The sequence below is a fragment of the Pipistrellus kuhlii genome, unplaced genomic scaffold, assembly GCF_014108245.1.
Source record: "Pipistrellus kuhlii isolate mPipKuh1 unplaced genomic scaffold, mPipKuh1.p scaffold_m20_p_3, whole genome shotgun sequence".
Lineage (NCBI taxonomy): Eukaryota > Metazoa > Chordata > Mammalia > Chiroptera > Vespertilionidae > Pipistrellus > Pipistrellus kuhlii.
The window spans coordinates 108,436,652-108,451,386 of NW_023425529.1; the positions used below are offsets into that span (position 1 = coordinate 108,436,652).

A 14,735-nucleotide genomic window follows, 5' to 3' on the forward strand; every position below is an offset into this window, starting at 1 on the left:
AGAATCTCTCTTCTAGTAAGCCAACTATTAAAAATTTATGAAAGTGAAAAACAATTGTCTAATTTTTGTTTTAAAAATGCTTATTTTTCACAAAAATACAATTCATGTTAACATGTTTGATTATTTTTTAAAGAGCCAATTAACTTTTTTCTTTTAACCTTCACCCAAAGTTATGTTTTTGTTTTTTAAATATATTTTATTGATATTTTACAGAGAGAAGGAAGGGAGAGAGAGAGAGAGCTAGAAACGTCGGTGAGAGAGAAACATCGACCAGCTGCCTCTTGCACACCCCCCACCAGGGATGTGCCCCCAACCAATGTACATGCCCCTGAACGGAATCGAACCTGGGACCTTTCAGTCCGCAGACCGATGCTCTACCACTGAGCCAAACCAGTTTCGGCCAAAGTTATGTTTTTTTAAAATTGATTTTAGAAAGAGAAAGGGAAAAAGAGAAACTGATGTGAGAGAGAAACATAGATCACTTGTCATCTATATGTGATGTGCTCTGACCTGGGATCTAACTTAGGTATGTGCCCTGACTTAGAATTGAACCCACAACCTTTTTGGTGTTTGGGACAATGTTCCAACCAATTGAGCCACCTGGGAAGAATTTGATTAACATTTTGAAATGTCTTGGTTTAAACTTCTAATACAGTAAATATGAACACATAAACAAAAGCTGTTTATTCACATAAACAAATGCTGTTTGGGATTTTAAATACTTTTAAAAGTATAAAGTAGTCCTGAGAGCAAAAGAAAGTTTAAGAACCACTGTCCTAGATAATGGTCCAGTGAAATAAGTACTATATGTTCCACATAAAAATTCATATGTAAAAGGCATTAAAATAATTCTATATAATACTGTAATGGTACATAAATGGCACTATGTATTTGTCAAAACCCAAAGAACTTTAAAGCACAAAGAGTAGATTTTAATGTATGCAAGTTTTAGAATATCATTTAAGAGGTTAGGGATCCCTGGAAGGAAGGAATGTAGACTGTGACAAGAGAAACTAATTGTATTAAAAATGTATAGACAATCTCCCTGAAGAACTGGGTGGAAAAGGTAATGATCTAAATAACTGGAAATAAGTGAAGTCTGTTATAGGACTCTCTTTCACGGCCCGCGTAGAAAGAGTTCCAATTCAGGTTCAGGTTCTGGAGAAGGGCCGCACACAAATGAAGAGACTTGAAAAAATTCAATTTGGCGATTTGGGGGGCCAGGCGGTAGTCCAACTCTAGTGGGAGAACTACAACTGCTCTGGCCCTGCCATCCCCTTTTATTGAGGCTTAGCCCTTAGGCAGGAAATAACAGCTGCTTCAAACTAACATATAATAATCTCAACTAAAGGTTGAGCAATTAAGGTTGTTGACCAGCCTTCCTGGCTTCCTGTCAACATTTCTTTCTCAGTAAAACTGATTTGGTTTCCAGCAGTCTGTAAACTAAAAGTAACAGTAATTGTGAACAAGCACTGCAGTTTCCCACCTTGAATAAATTTATGTTTCTGATACTACTATACATACTACAATAGTATACTGGCATACCTTGTTTAATTGTGCTATGCTTTTTTTTTTTAATATATTTTATTGATTTTTTTATAGAGAGGAAGGGAGAGGGATAGAAAGCCAGAAACATCGATGAGAGAGTAACATCGATCAGCTGCCTCCTGCACACCCCTACTGGGGACGTGCCTGCAACCCAGGTACATGCTCTTGACCGGAATAGAACCCAGGACCCCTGAGTCCGCAGGCTGACGCTCTATCCATTGACCCAAACCGGTTTCGGCTATTGTGCTATGCTTTATAGTACTTCACAAACGTTGCATTTTATACAAATCAAAGGCAAAATTCTCCACCAGCAAAAATATTACAATTTGCTTTGGTTTTTTTTTTTTTTTTTTTGTGGTAGCCTGGAACTCAATGCCCAATATCTACAAAGTATGCCTGCCTATTGAAATTGAGCAATTACATAAATGGATCAGATGGTCAGAGCCACATTTCTCAATGTTGGAATGGAAGTCTACAGATAAGCAAGGAGTAGGCTGGAATGATCCATATGGTAATGGATTAGAGTTGGACATATCAATATAGTCACATTTAGCTTAATATAGACTAACATGGTTACATATAGAAATACATATAGATATGTACATATAGGTTAGTATACACATATATTTCCATGCTCTATCACTGAGAGGGCCTTAAGCAACGGAACCCCAGGAATAAAGAGCATACCTATTACCCATATCTTGGTTTCTAATACAATTTTCCAATGAAAGGAAACAGGGCATATTTAAGAAATGGCTAATTCTAGAACTGGGACAGGAAATATATGTAAGCCTGAGCATATTCTAATATCATAAAGCAAGGAAGTACTAAAAAACATAGTAAAACAAAACCCACCTACATTAATGGGAGTATGTTAAGGGAACACAGAGCCAACTGAAAGAGCGCCCAATGGCCAATCCTGGGACAATTTAAGTAACAAAATAAAGCAGTACTAGGTTATAACCCAAAGTATAAAATAAGTATCCATTAATATATAAATAAATGATTGAATAAATACAAAGGTGGGGGAAAGGAGACAAATCTCCCTTATTTTAGAACAATTCCAAATAATTAATGTAAATATTGTTCTGAAAGAAGAGGAGCATAAAATCCCCGTGGATTAACTGTGGGCTGCACATACTGTACTCCTGTCAAAGAGTACAGTAAGGAAAGGGAGACTTTTAAAAAAAGTAATTTTCAATAGAGAAATCATATATACTGTCAGCTAGGTGATCAAACTCAGAATCAATAAGTGAGAAAGCATGTTGATAAATATACCCTTGATATGATGTGGTAAAATGGCACTTTACATCCCACAACCTTATAACCCTACTCATGAGGGGGAAAAAACAGTCAACAATTCCAATAGAGGGGCATCCTAAAAAATACCTGGATACAAAATCCTACAAAACCAAAACCAAAGACAGTCTGAGGAATGTCACATGTAAGAGGACCCTAAGAAGATATGACAAGTTAATGTAATGGGATATCCTGGATGGGATCCTGGAACAGAAAAAGATGTCATGTAAAAACTAAGGAAATAGGAATAAACCATGGACTTCAGTTCATAATAATGTGTCACTTCTGATTCATTAATTATAACAAATTTACCAGCCAAATGTCAGACATTAATCATAGGTAAAACTGGGTGCAGGAAGATGGGAATTCTCTATACTATCCTCTCAACTTTTCTGTAAATCCAAATGTTTTCTAAAAAAATAAATATTTTTAAAGTAACAACGTACTGACTTAGCATTATAGATACATAATTATAAAGAGTTAAAAATGTTGGCTAAATCAGAATAAACCCTTAATTCCTTTGAATTTAGAAAAGGCAATTACAATTAAACACCTTGAAAATGCCACAATTCGGCTTCATTAAGTAATCTACATACTTTTAAACAAAATTTAACAATGGTTTTTCAACCTACCATTTTTTTCTCCCATCTTTTGGCGTCGTTTATAAACATAAAACTCTTCAAAATTAACTTTATCAAAGGATTGAATTACTTTGATTGGAGAATGTAACTGGAATCCAACTGTGGTCTCTATGAAATTTGCAGTCCTCAGAGAAAATTCATCACTATGCCATTCTAAACCCAGTATTCTTTGACACTTGAATGTTCAAATAGAAATTTTGGTTGAAGAAACTTCCAGAAATGACTAGTCCAACATAATGACATGTCCATGAGTCTTCAATTAAATATTTCTAGTTGTATCAGATCACTGACAATACCTTTAGAAAAAATATAAACCAACTCCATCATTTGGTTCATAAATGCATAAAACATTCTGTAAAGGAAACAACAAAAAAGTTGCATATTTGTAAAGAATAAACTATGTAAAAAAGTAGAGAATGTCATATAATAAAAGCTTTATCTTTTAAAACACCATGAACTATTATGAAAAGACTATTAACCAGAAAAATGTATAAAATATCAAAATTAGGAAAACTGCAGAGACATTCAGAATTGTCAGTATTTAATATAGTTTTAATTGACATAAATAAACTATCCCCACTTTATAAATTTTATGCTTAATAAAAACTTTTAAGATGGGTATAATAGTGCTAACTACCCTCCTAGGTCTGCAATCAGAATAAGACTTAATTACTTGGAATAACCCTGAAACATACAAAGGACAAAATAAATGCTAGCAATAATGATTACTCTTTAAGTAAATATGCTTTAAAAATAAAATTTGGATTTTAGTATAATTTTTTATAATCTTTCATTAAAACATATTATACACTTTCCCCTAGTCATTAATATTTTTCTATAACATGACTTTTAAATGTCTATATAATGAATGTACTTTGATCAGAAATATATTAATACACTAAAATTTTTTAATAACTAAAATTTAATATTTAGTACTATAAAAAAAACTCTATATCGAACATTTTGATTGTCTCTATTTTTTCAGTAATAATTAATGCTAGAATCTGCTTTATGCATATCTATGTTTATTTCCTTCCTTAAATACGCAGCTACAGGTGGACTAACAGGTAAAAAATGTATCAGTAATTTTCAGCCTTAAGATATTAATCAGCATATGATAAATTCTTCTCCTAATCTCAAACACATAGAAATGTTAAAATATTTCTGAATATTTAAAAAGATGTAATCATGCTGAGAACAAAAAGGGAATTCTCCATGGACCAAGTCTGAGAGACCTCTCTGGGGAAAGAAAACAGAAGAGAAGCTGTAGAGATAATGCCAACTACTATCATAACATAGGAAAACAAAGAGCAAAATCTCTCAGGGGAGAACAAGCAAGAGTCATCAAACATCTGAGGAAAGCTACACTATGAAAGCCCACACTTAACAAGCCCACAAACAGATGGACTTAAATTCAAGAGAATAGAGCTCCTGAAAGTAACTTAAAAACAAATGTTATTGTTTTTAATATCCTCGAAGAGCACAAGAAGGAAACCTCAGGAAATGAGGATGTTGCCCAAGCTGGTTTGGCTCAACAGATAGAGCGTCAGCCTGCGTGCTGAAGGGTTCCAGGTTCAATTCTGGTCAAGGGCAAATATCCTGGCTGTGGACTCCATCCTCAGTAGGGGGCGTGCAGGAGGCAGCCAATCAATGATTCTCTCTCATCATTGATGTTTCTCTCTCTCTCTCTGGGGGGGAAAAAAAGAGAATTTTTTCCCATTGATTTTAGAGAGTAGAAAAAGAGAGCAGTGGAGGAAAAGAGTGAAAGAGAGAAATATTGATGTGTCTCTGTCACATTAATTGGTTGCCTTCCAAACACGACCTAACTGGGGGCAGAGATCGGACCTGCAACCCAGGTAAGTGCCCCTGACTGGGAATAGAACCCATGACCCTTCTTGGTGCCCAGGCCAACACTCTAACCACTGAACCATGCTGGCCAGGGCGAAATATATACAACTTTAAAAATACCCATTAGATAAGTTGAATATAAAAAGTTATTGAAAAACTCAACAGATGACTGAATAATAGACCAGACTCAGATAGAGAGCCATTTAGTAAACTGGAAGATTGAAGAGTGAAACACTCAAAACACAGAGCAAATAATGAGATGAGATAAAATAGGGAGAATGATGAGGCAATAAAGACCAAGAATTTCTCAGAACTGTAAAAACACATAAACCCACTAAGGGCTCCTAGGCTTGGGGACTAAATGGTCCCGGGTTCGATTCCGGTCAAGGGCATGTACCTTGGTTGCGGGCATATCCCCAGTAGGGGGTGTGCAAGAGGCAGCTGATCGATGACTCTCTCTCATTGATGTTTCTAACTCTCTGTCTCTCTCCCTTCCTTTCTGTACAAAATCAATAAAATATATTAAAAAAAAAAAGTTTTACAGATGAATTCCATAAAATTTTCAAAGAACATATACTTTCTATAGTATACAAAAATTCCAGAGCAGAAAAAAATACGGGAAGCCATCAAACTTTTTTTTAGATTAGTACTAATTATAACCTTGACACATAAAAAAAGAACTCAAGACCAAAATCACTTATGGACATAGAAGCAAAAACAATAAGCATGCATCAGTAGACTAAAAGTGTATCATTCATGTAGGGTTTATCCCAGAAATACCCAGAAAATTCAACATTAGAAAGTTTCTAAATGTAAATTTTTATATTAACAGATAAATGGGGGAAAACTCTCATCTCAGATGCAGAAAAACAAAATTTAAAAATTCAATGAAAATTGACAACTATTGAAGGGAAGAAGGCAAATTCTTAGCACACTAGTAATAAAAGAGAACTCTTTAATCTGATAAAAGACTATTCTACTAAAATCTTGCATCCTCAATAATGAAACTTCAGAGGCATTTTCACTAAAGTCAGGTACAGTATGAGGATGCTTGCCACCAATGCTCTTCTTATTCAGTATTGTACTGAAAGTCTTAGAAAAAGGCAGTAAAATAAAAAGAAACCTGAAGCTTGTAAAGAAGGAAAAAAAAAAATCTGTAAATAAACAAAAACAAAATAAAGTTTAAAAAGCCAAGCAAAGAGTTGGGAGAAAATGTAATATATTTTCACAATAGCAACAAAAAAAGGATAAAGCCATTGGATGAAGAAATTTTTAAAAATTATACAGGATACACAGTATGCAGACACATAAAGAACTCCTTCAATCATTAAGAAAAAGATAACTAAATAGAAAATGGGTATAAATTTACATAAATTATAAGTTAATAAACATGAATAGATACTGCAACATTATTAATAATCTGAAAATGAGATCTTTAAAAAATGAGTATCATTTTATCCATTAGATGGGCAAAAAGTAAGCTAATATCTCATGTTGGTCTATATCAGTGATTTTCAACCTTTTACATCTCTTGGCACACAAACTACTAAAATTCTGCTCCACACCAAAAAATATATTTTTGCCAATCTGACCAAAAAAACAACCAACCCAGGTATAATTTTGATTCATTCACAAAAGATGGCTATTGTTGTGTTGGCTGTTGTCATTTTATTTGTCAATCTAAGGGAAAAGATGTCAGTGCATCTAAAAGGTATTTCATGTTTTAAAAATTCTTATAGCACACAGAGTGAAAATCACTGGTCTAGATTATAGGGAAACTGAATTCTAAAAAACTACTTGTGAAATATGTATATTAGTAGAAATATTTTTAAGACAAATTTGGCAAAACCTATTAATATTAAAAATGTTCATAATTTAGCCGAAACCGGTTTGGCTCAGTGGATAGAGCGTCGGTCTGCGGACTGAAGGGTCCCAGGTTCAATTCCGGTCAAGAGCATGTAAGTTGGTTGCGGGCACATCCCTGGCAGGGGGTGTGCAGGAGGCAACTGGTCGATGTTTCCCTCTCATCGACGTTTCTGGCTCTCTATCCCTCTTCCTTCCTCTCTGTGAAAAATCAATAAAATATATTTTAAAAAAATGTTCATAATTTAAAACCAAGCAATTCCACTTTTAGGTATATATCTTGAGAAATGCCACATGTACACAAGAAAATACATACAAGGATTTCCTTGCAGCATTGTTTATCAGGTGAAAAATTGGAAACAACCTAATGTTCATCAAAAGGAGAATGGAAAATAAAATGTGATACACAGTAACACATAAAACAAAATAGATTTTAATATAGAAACCAATAATAAGAGAAAAAGATAATTTACATTAACAAACAATTCAGTTATACACTGGAACACTAAAAGAAATGAACCATAAATAACATGAGCTATAAATAACATGTACACACTGCAAACATTGTCAAGTGAAGAGTTATAGAATTACATAGTATATCATTTCCCTTTTTAAAAATAATAAGTGCATATATGCACCTATTGAGACTACGTTAAGTATAAAAAAAAGACTTGAAGACTCTGCACCAGTCTTTGTTGGGGGAGGGGGAGTGTAGGCAGGCGGGAATTCAGGGGCTGTAGATTGTTCTCTTTACCCATATGTAAGATTCTAATTTTGTAAAAGAAAATGTAGTGTACTTAATTTAAAAAGTATATAATTTTCAAAAGAGATTGTCATTTTAAAGCTTTTTGGAGCATATTGCTAAACTGCTTTCTAGAAAGGTCCTACTGCCGAAACCGCTTTGGCTTCGTGGACAGAGTCGGCCTGCAGACTGAAAGGTCCCAGGTTCGATTCCAGTCAAAGGCATGTACCTTGGTTGCGGACACATCCCCTGTGGGGGATGTGCAAGAGGCAGCTGATCGATGTTTCTCTCTATCCCTCTCTCTTCCTCTCTGTGAAAAATCAATAAAATATATTTAAACAGAAAGGTCCTACCAATTCATACATCCACCTACCGCATATAGGTTCTTTTTTCTAAAACAAAAAAAAGCTCTCATCAGTGTCCATAACTTGTAAAATTTTAAAAAATAGCTGAACTTATGCCCAGCTGGTGTGGCTCAGTGGTTGAGCATCAACCTCTGAATCAGGTCGGAGTTCGATTCCTGCTCAGGGTACATGCCTGGGTTTTGGGTTTGATCCCAACAGGGGGTGTGCAGGAAGAAGCCAATCAATGATTCTCATCACTTATACTTCTATGTCTCTATTCCTTTCCCTTCCTTTGAAGTAAAAATTAAAATAAAAAAATCAGCCGAAGCCGGTTTGGCTCAGTGGTAGAGCGTCGGTCTGCGGACTGAAGGGTCCCGGGTTCGATTCCGGTCAAGGGCATGTACGTTGGTTGCGGGCACATCCCCGGTGGGGGGTGTGCAGGAGGCAGCTGGTCGATGCTTCTCTCTCATCGACGTTTCTGGCTCTCTATCTCTCTCCCTTCCTCCTCTCTGTGAAATATCAATAAAATATATATCTTAAAAAAAAAAAAAATAAAATAAAAAAATCAACAGATTTTTAAAACTAAATTTTCAAAGGTAACACGTTTAGTGGAGAAAATTTGCAAAATCTAACAAAGCATAAAGAGGACACTTTAGTCTGGCTGGTGTGTTCAGTGGTTAGAGCCTCGCCCCATGAACCAGGTCATGGTTGGATTCCAGGTCAGCAAATGCCTAGGTTTCCGAGGCGTGCAGGAAGCCTTATCCTTGATGTTTTTATCTCTCCCTTCCTCTGTCTGAAATAAATAAAAACCTATTTTCCTAAAAAAGAAAATTTAAATCACTCAGAATTTCACCATCCAGAGATAGATAATCAATGTTAATATTTTGGAGCATAACAGGGATTTTAAAATGTGTTGATATATTTCCGATTCTCATTTTTCCATTTTTGGCAGAAAAGTAGTTTCAATTTACAATTCCTTCTCGTTTTTTAAAAATACGGTCTTATGAAGCTGTGACCATTTCCTGTGTTCCTTATGTTTTCATTAGTGTACATAACTTGTGTATAAATCATCTATCAGGCACACCACTTCCCTTGTTCCTTACTCTGCATAACAATCAGATACATTAGCCTGTCTGCTTTGCTAGTGAAAGTGGCAGAAACAAAAGGAACCAGGTGGTGTGGCTTCAGGGTTCTTTTTTTATTCCATCTTCCGCCTAGGCACCCCTTTTCTTAGCCGCCTCCTCAAAACAGACGGAACTTACTGCAGGTTTCCACAAGCCAAGGGGCGAGCACAGTGAATCACGACTGTTCCTTATTCCAATTAATCGCTGATGAACTACTTACTGGGTGGGGGTTAGTGAGTCAGGTGCTCCTGGGATCTGATCTTAACCCGGTGATCTTGGATCAAGGATTTTATCCTTACTTGGGGCTTGTGTGGTCTTACCTGTGAAATGGGTCAGTGGTTAACAAGTTCTGCTTCTGGGGTTCGTACTGCAGCCCTTGACGGCCTCGGGGTCCTGGCTGCTGGGAATCACCCCACAGTAAGGTGCAAACCGCCAGGTCTAGGCTGAAACGGGGGCTGAGAACTTGGCGCGCCCCGACTCCCTGCTCCAGCCCGGGACTGCACGTGGGTGAAAGAAGGGAGGATGCCCGGGCTCCCCGGCGGCGTTCCCCGGTCCTGGGCCGCAGGACCCGCCCGAGAGCCGCCCACAGCCGGGCCTCGCCTACACGGGCTCCGCCGCGCTCTCCTCGCCGCCGCCGGCCACACCTGAAGGCAGCGCGCCGCCCGCGAGGCCGGGTTCACCGCAGGTCGGGACCCTCGTCGACTCCACAGCGCCCAGAACGCGCGGCGCCCGGTGCCCCCTGGCCGGGAAGTACTTCTCCGCTTCCTATCGCTCGCCGCGGCCGGAGGAAGGACCGCCCAACCCGTGACACCCAGGCCTACCACACGCGAGCCCTGAGGGGGAGGAGCCGGACGCCTCCCGGCCCGCCGCCCTCTGGTTGCCCGGAGCACCAGGGCCACGCCCCAGGCACCAGCGCGCGAGCCGCCCGCAGCGCCGAGGCGCCAAAGCGCCGCCCGCCGATTTGCTGGCGGTGTTCTCGCGTTGTCTCGCGCGCTCTCGCCGGGCCAATGGGGATACCCGCAGTCGAGAGGCCGGCTTCGCAGGAGTGGTGGCGCAGCTGTTTCCTCCGGTAGGTGTGTGGCTGCCATCTTGTGTGTGGCTGAGGCCGGGCTTCTGGGCGATTAAAGCGCGCTTAGCGGCTCGCCGTGTAGGGGGTCCTGCGGGAGCTGTGGAGGAGGGGCCGGGGTGTGGGCGTGAGGGCACCGATCCGGTGCCGTGGACCTCCCTGAAGGGGAAAAGTCAGTCCTCTCGGCCTGCTTCTCAGCCCCGGGGAGAGCGGTGAATGGTGGTGGGGGCTTCGGGTGGGGCCTTTGTGAGAGCTCTCTGGGACCCGTGATGCCTTAAAACCGGGTCCTTGAATTCCAGGAAGCTACTCCAACACGGTTTGCCCCGGGGATTCTGGCCCTCAGCCTTGACGCACACAGGAGGCTGGCTGACGGCCCGCCTGGTGCTGAAAGGAACGAGGCTGGGAATTAACGAGGGGGAGAGGGGACGCCTCACCGTGGGGCTCAGGCTTCCTTCCTCCGTGGTCGCAGGAGCGCCCCTGCGGTGTCCGCTCCCCTCCCTCCTTATCCCTTTGAGTGAGGCCGTCCCGTGGTCGGAGTGGGCGTCAGGCTGGCTCTGCGTTTGGGCAGTTTTGGTCCTTAGTGGGCAGCCAACATCCCTGCAGCGGTCTTTTTTAAAAGCTGCAAGGTGCGGGTCCTTTTGGGAACAGTGGAAGTGAAAGAAGGATTTTGTCCAATCTTAGTTTCCCTGGTGACGATCTGGAAGAGTTGGACGTTTTTTTGGGTCTGCCTTGACATGCTTGGCTGCCTCGTCAGGGCCTGGGCAGGCTGGTCCGAGGGAAAGCATCCCAGCTTCGGAGCTCCTCCTCGGCTGGAAGGAAGGACACAGAAGTACCAACCCCCGCCCCCACCCCCAATCAAAGTAGGAAACACACGTCTAATTTGAGGGTGGGAATTTTTATCAGATTTGAGAACCTAGACTAATATTTTGTGATTAACTTTAGCAGTTTTGACATGCATGAAAAGAAAGCAAAGATACTCATCGCCTTGAGTTTAGTTTTCAGTTATTCAAAGTTAACTAATGGGCCAACAGAGTCAACAGTACCGTGTGTTTTGTTGCAGGAATACTAAAGAAAACAGCAGTAAAATAATTAAATATTTTATTTAAAAAAAAAATTTTTAACATAGACAATGAATTGATTTTCCTCAATGGAAATCTTATGGAAGCTTTTCTAAATCTTTTTTTTTTATAATATATTTTTATTGATTTTTTACAGAGAGAAAGGGAGAGAGATAGGGAGCTAGAAAAGTCGATGAGAGAGAAACATCAACCAGCTGCCTCTTGCACACTCCCTACCGGGGATGTGTCCGCAACCAACGTACATGCCCTTGACCGGAATCGAACCTGGGACCAAACCGGCTTCGGCTAAAATTTTGTTTTTTAATTTGAGTTTTATAAAGCATAAACTGCAAGGGTTTCAGTATCAATAATTTATTTTATTTTTTTACTTACTGATTTTACAGAGAGGGTGGGAGGGAAACCGATTTGTTCTACTTATGCATTTATTTGTTGATTCTTTTTTATTTTTATTATCTAAAAAAAACATTTTTATTGATTTCAGAGAAGAAAGGGGAGATAGGTAGAAACATCAGTGAGGAAAGAGAATCATTAATTAGCTGCTCCTATATACTCCCCACTGGGAATCGACCCTGCAACCCCTGGCCCGTGCCCTTCACCAGAATTGAACCCAGAACCTTGAGTCCAGAGGCTAACACTCTATCCTCTGAGCCAAACCGGCAAGGGCTGTTGATTTTTAAAAAAAATATATACTTTTTGATTTTTTTACAGAGAGGAAGGGAGAGAAATAGAGAGTCAGAAACATCAATGAGAGAGAAACATTGATCAGCTGCCTCCTGCACACCCCTATTGGGGATGTGACAGCAACCAAGGTATATGCCCTTGACCGGAATCGAACCCAGGACCCTTCAGTCCGCAGGCCGACGCATTATCCACTGAGCCAAACCAGTCAGGATCAAGTATCAATAACTTAGTGTTGAATTGAAGCCTAAGGTATGTTAGAAATCTGTTAATGTAAGAAAACATTCAAACTTGTTAAGAAATTTTGTGAGTTTATTTAAGCGAAACTGTTGACAATTGTCAGGAAGCAAAATCTCAATGTATTGGGAGAATGGAGAATGACAATTTTTTTTTACCTTGTTTTATACATTACAACCAAAAGAGGAGATGTAAGTGGTTTACATGACATCTATTGCTGATAGATTAGGGAAGGGAGAGAAAGGGATTGGATAAAAAGTAAAATGATAGACATATACTTCTATTACATAGGTGAGTACAGGATAGTTAACAGTCAATAATTAACTCAGTAACCATGAGGGGATTTGTGGTCTCCGCAGAGTGGTGACTGCTGTGCTTTAAGGGGTTCTGAAAAAAGGAAAATTACATTGACATTCCAACTACTTGTTATCGTAGATGCAAAAAGACAAAAGACTCAGTTAAAGTAAAGATTGACCTTTGTCAGGAAAGATTCCAGCCATGGACATGACTAACCACCATAACTGCTTTTAGTTAAAGTCTTAAATTCAGACCATAGGTCTTTGAGTTTGCAAGATCACCACACAGGCCTTCCTCTGGTACCTCCCCTAAAATCTCCACCCTTAGCCGAAACTGGTTTGGCTCAGTGGATAGAGTGTCAACCTGCAGACTGTAGGGTCCCTGGTTCAATTCCGGTCAAGGACGTGTACCTTGGTTGTGGGCTCATCCCCAGTGGAGGGTGTGCAAGAGGCAGCTGATCGATGATTCTCTCTCATTGATGTTTCTAGCTCTCTCTCTCGCTCCCTTCTTCTCTGTAAAAAAATCAATAAAATATATATTTTTTAAAAATCTTTACCTTTAAAACTCTTAGGTCAGAGGACCCAGTGAGCTCTCCTTCCAGGGAGCATGCCCTCGCCTTTCCCTCTGCACTCCCCACCCCAGGCTCTTTACCAGCTTCCTCACTCCTAAGCTTCAAGGGCCCTTCCTATGCCTCTGTACCTTGTTTCCTAAGCCCTTTTCTTCTAGGAAGTACTTTTTCTACATCTGTGATTAGCTAAATAAATGTTCTCTTATAGTTTGGGTCTTGGCTCTGAATTCTTTCCTAGCCAGAATTCAAATACTGAGGTTGCTGAACCCAAGTCTGGTCTGACCCCACTGGTCTAACACTTGATGCCTCCAACACACACACACACACACACATTTTAAACTAGCGGCCTGGTGCACGAAATTCATGCATGGGGGTGTGTGTTCCTCAGCCTAGCCTGCGCCGTCTCACAATCCAGGATTCCTGGCTCCTGCCTGCCTGCCTACCTGATTGCTCCTAACTGCTTCTGTCTGCCAGCCTGATCACCCCTAACTACTCTCCTGCCAGCCTGATTGATGCCTAACTGCTCCCCTGCCAGCCTGTTGGCCCCAAATTGTCCTCCCCTGCAGGCCTGGTCCCCCCAACTGCTTTTCCCTGCAGGCCTGGGTTCCCCCCCTCCAACTGCCCTTCCCTGCTGGCCATCTTGTGGTGGCCATCTTGTGTCCACATGGGGTGATCATCTTTGACCACATAGGGACAGCCATCTTGTATGTTAGAGTGATGGTCAATTTGTATATTATTTTTTTATTAGATAGGTTTAGAGGCTGGGTGCATGGGTGGAGGCTGGCTGGTTTGCCCTGAAGGGGTGTCCTGGATCAGCGTGGGGATTCCCTCAGGGCATGGGCCGGCCTGGGTGAAAGGCCTGTGGTGGTTTGCAGGCCAGCTACACACCCCAGCGACCCAAGAGGAGACTCTGCTATGTGGCCAAGGCAGGCCAGGGCTGCAGAAGCTTGGCTTCCTCCATTGCCAGGAAAACCCAAGCCTCCTGTTCATGCCCACAGCCATCTTGGTTTGGTTAATTTGCATACTTGCTCATGATTGGCTGATCGGCATGGCTTGTGGGTGTAGCAGAGGTACAGTCAATTTGCATATTGCTCTTTTATTAGATAGGAACATACTCCCTTGAGGATATGTTTTTTGATTTGAGAGAGCGAGAGGAAGGAAGGAAGAAATAAAAATATTTATATAAAAGAGAGATAGCAATCCATTACTTCCCCACATGCCTTGGCTATGTGCTCTGACCAGGAATCGAACCTGTCAAACCCATTACCTTTTAAGTTTTGATGTACAGGCTAATGCTCTAACCAGCTGAGCCACATCAGCCAGGGCAAGTTTTGATCATATACTAATGTATGTCACTAATTAATTTTGTGCATTTTGCCATCACTTTTCTGGTTTTGAACT

The 14,735-nt window shown here is 40.5% G+C and overlaps 2 protein-coding genes across 16 annotated transcripts in view; one reads left to right on the forward strand and one right to left on the reverse strand.

Moving 5' to 3' along the window:
* LOC118730016 (histone-lysine N-methyltransferase SETDB2) overlaps nucleotides 1–10,244 on the reverse strand; it is a 94,372-nt gene extending 84,128 nt beyond the window's left edge. For 9 of the 11 annotated variants that reach the window (XR_006742942.1, XM_045588654.1, XM_045588652.1 and 6 more), the window contains exons 1-2: nucleotides 9,730–10,244; nucleotides 3,480–3,840 (exon numbers count right to left, since the gene is read on the reverse strand). Coding sequence is in view for 9 of the 11 variants with exons in the window: in XM_045588654.1 (XP_045444610.1) it covers nucleotides 3,480–3,495 (16 nt within the window). In the remaining 2 variants the exon portion in view is untranslated. The remainder of the gene's footprint in view (nucleotides 1–3,479; nucleotides 3,841–9,729) is intronic. The other 2 variants (XM_045588650.1, XM_036457670.2) reach the window with 2 other exon arrangements.
* A 120-nt stretch (nucleotides 10,245–10,364) lies between these two features.
* The window catches only part of CAB39L (calcium binding protein 39 like), a 129,279-nt gene continuing 124,908 nt past the window's right edge, over nucleotides 10,365–14,735 (forward strand). For all 5 annotated transcript variants that reach the window (XM_036457691.2, XM_045588657.1, XM_036457693.2 and 2 more), the window contains exon 1: nucleotides 10,365–10,478. The gene's annotated coding sequence lies outside the window, so the exon portion shown is untranslated. The remainder of the gene's footprint in view (nucleotides 10,479–14,735) is intronic.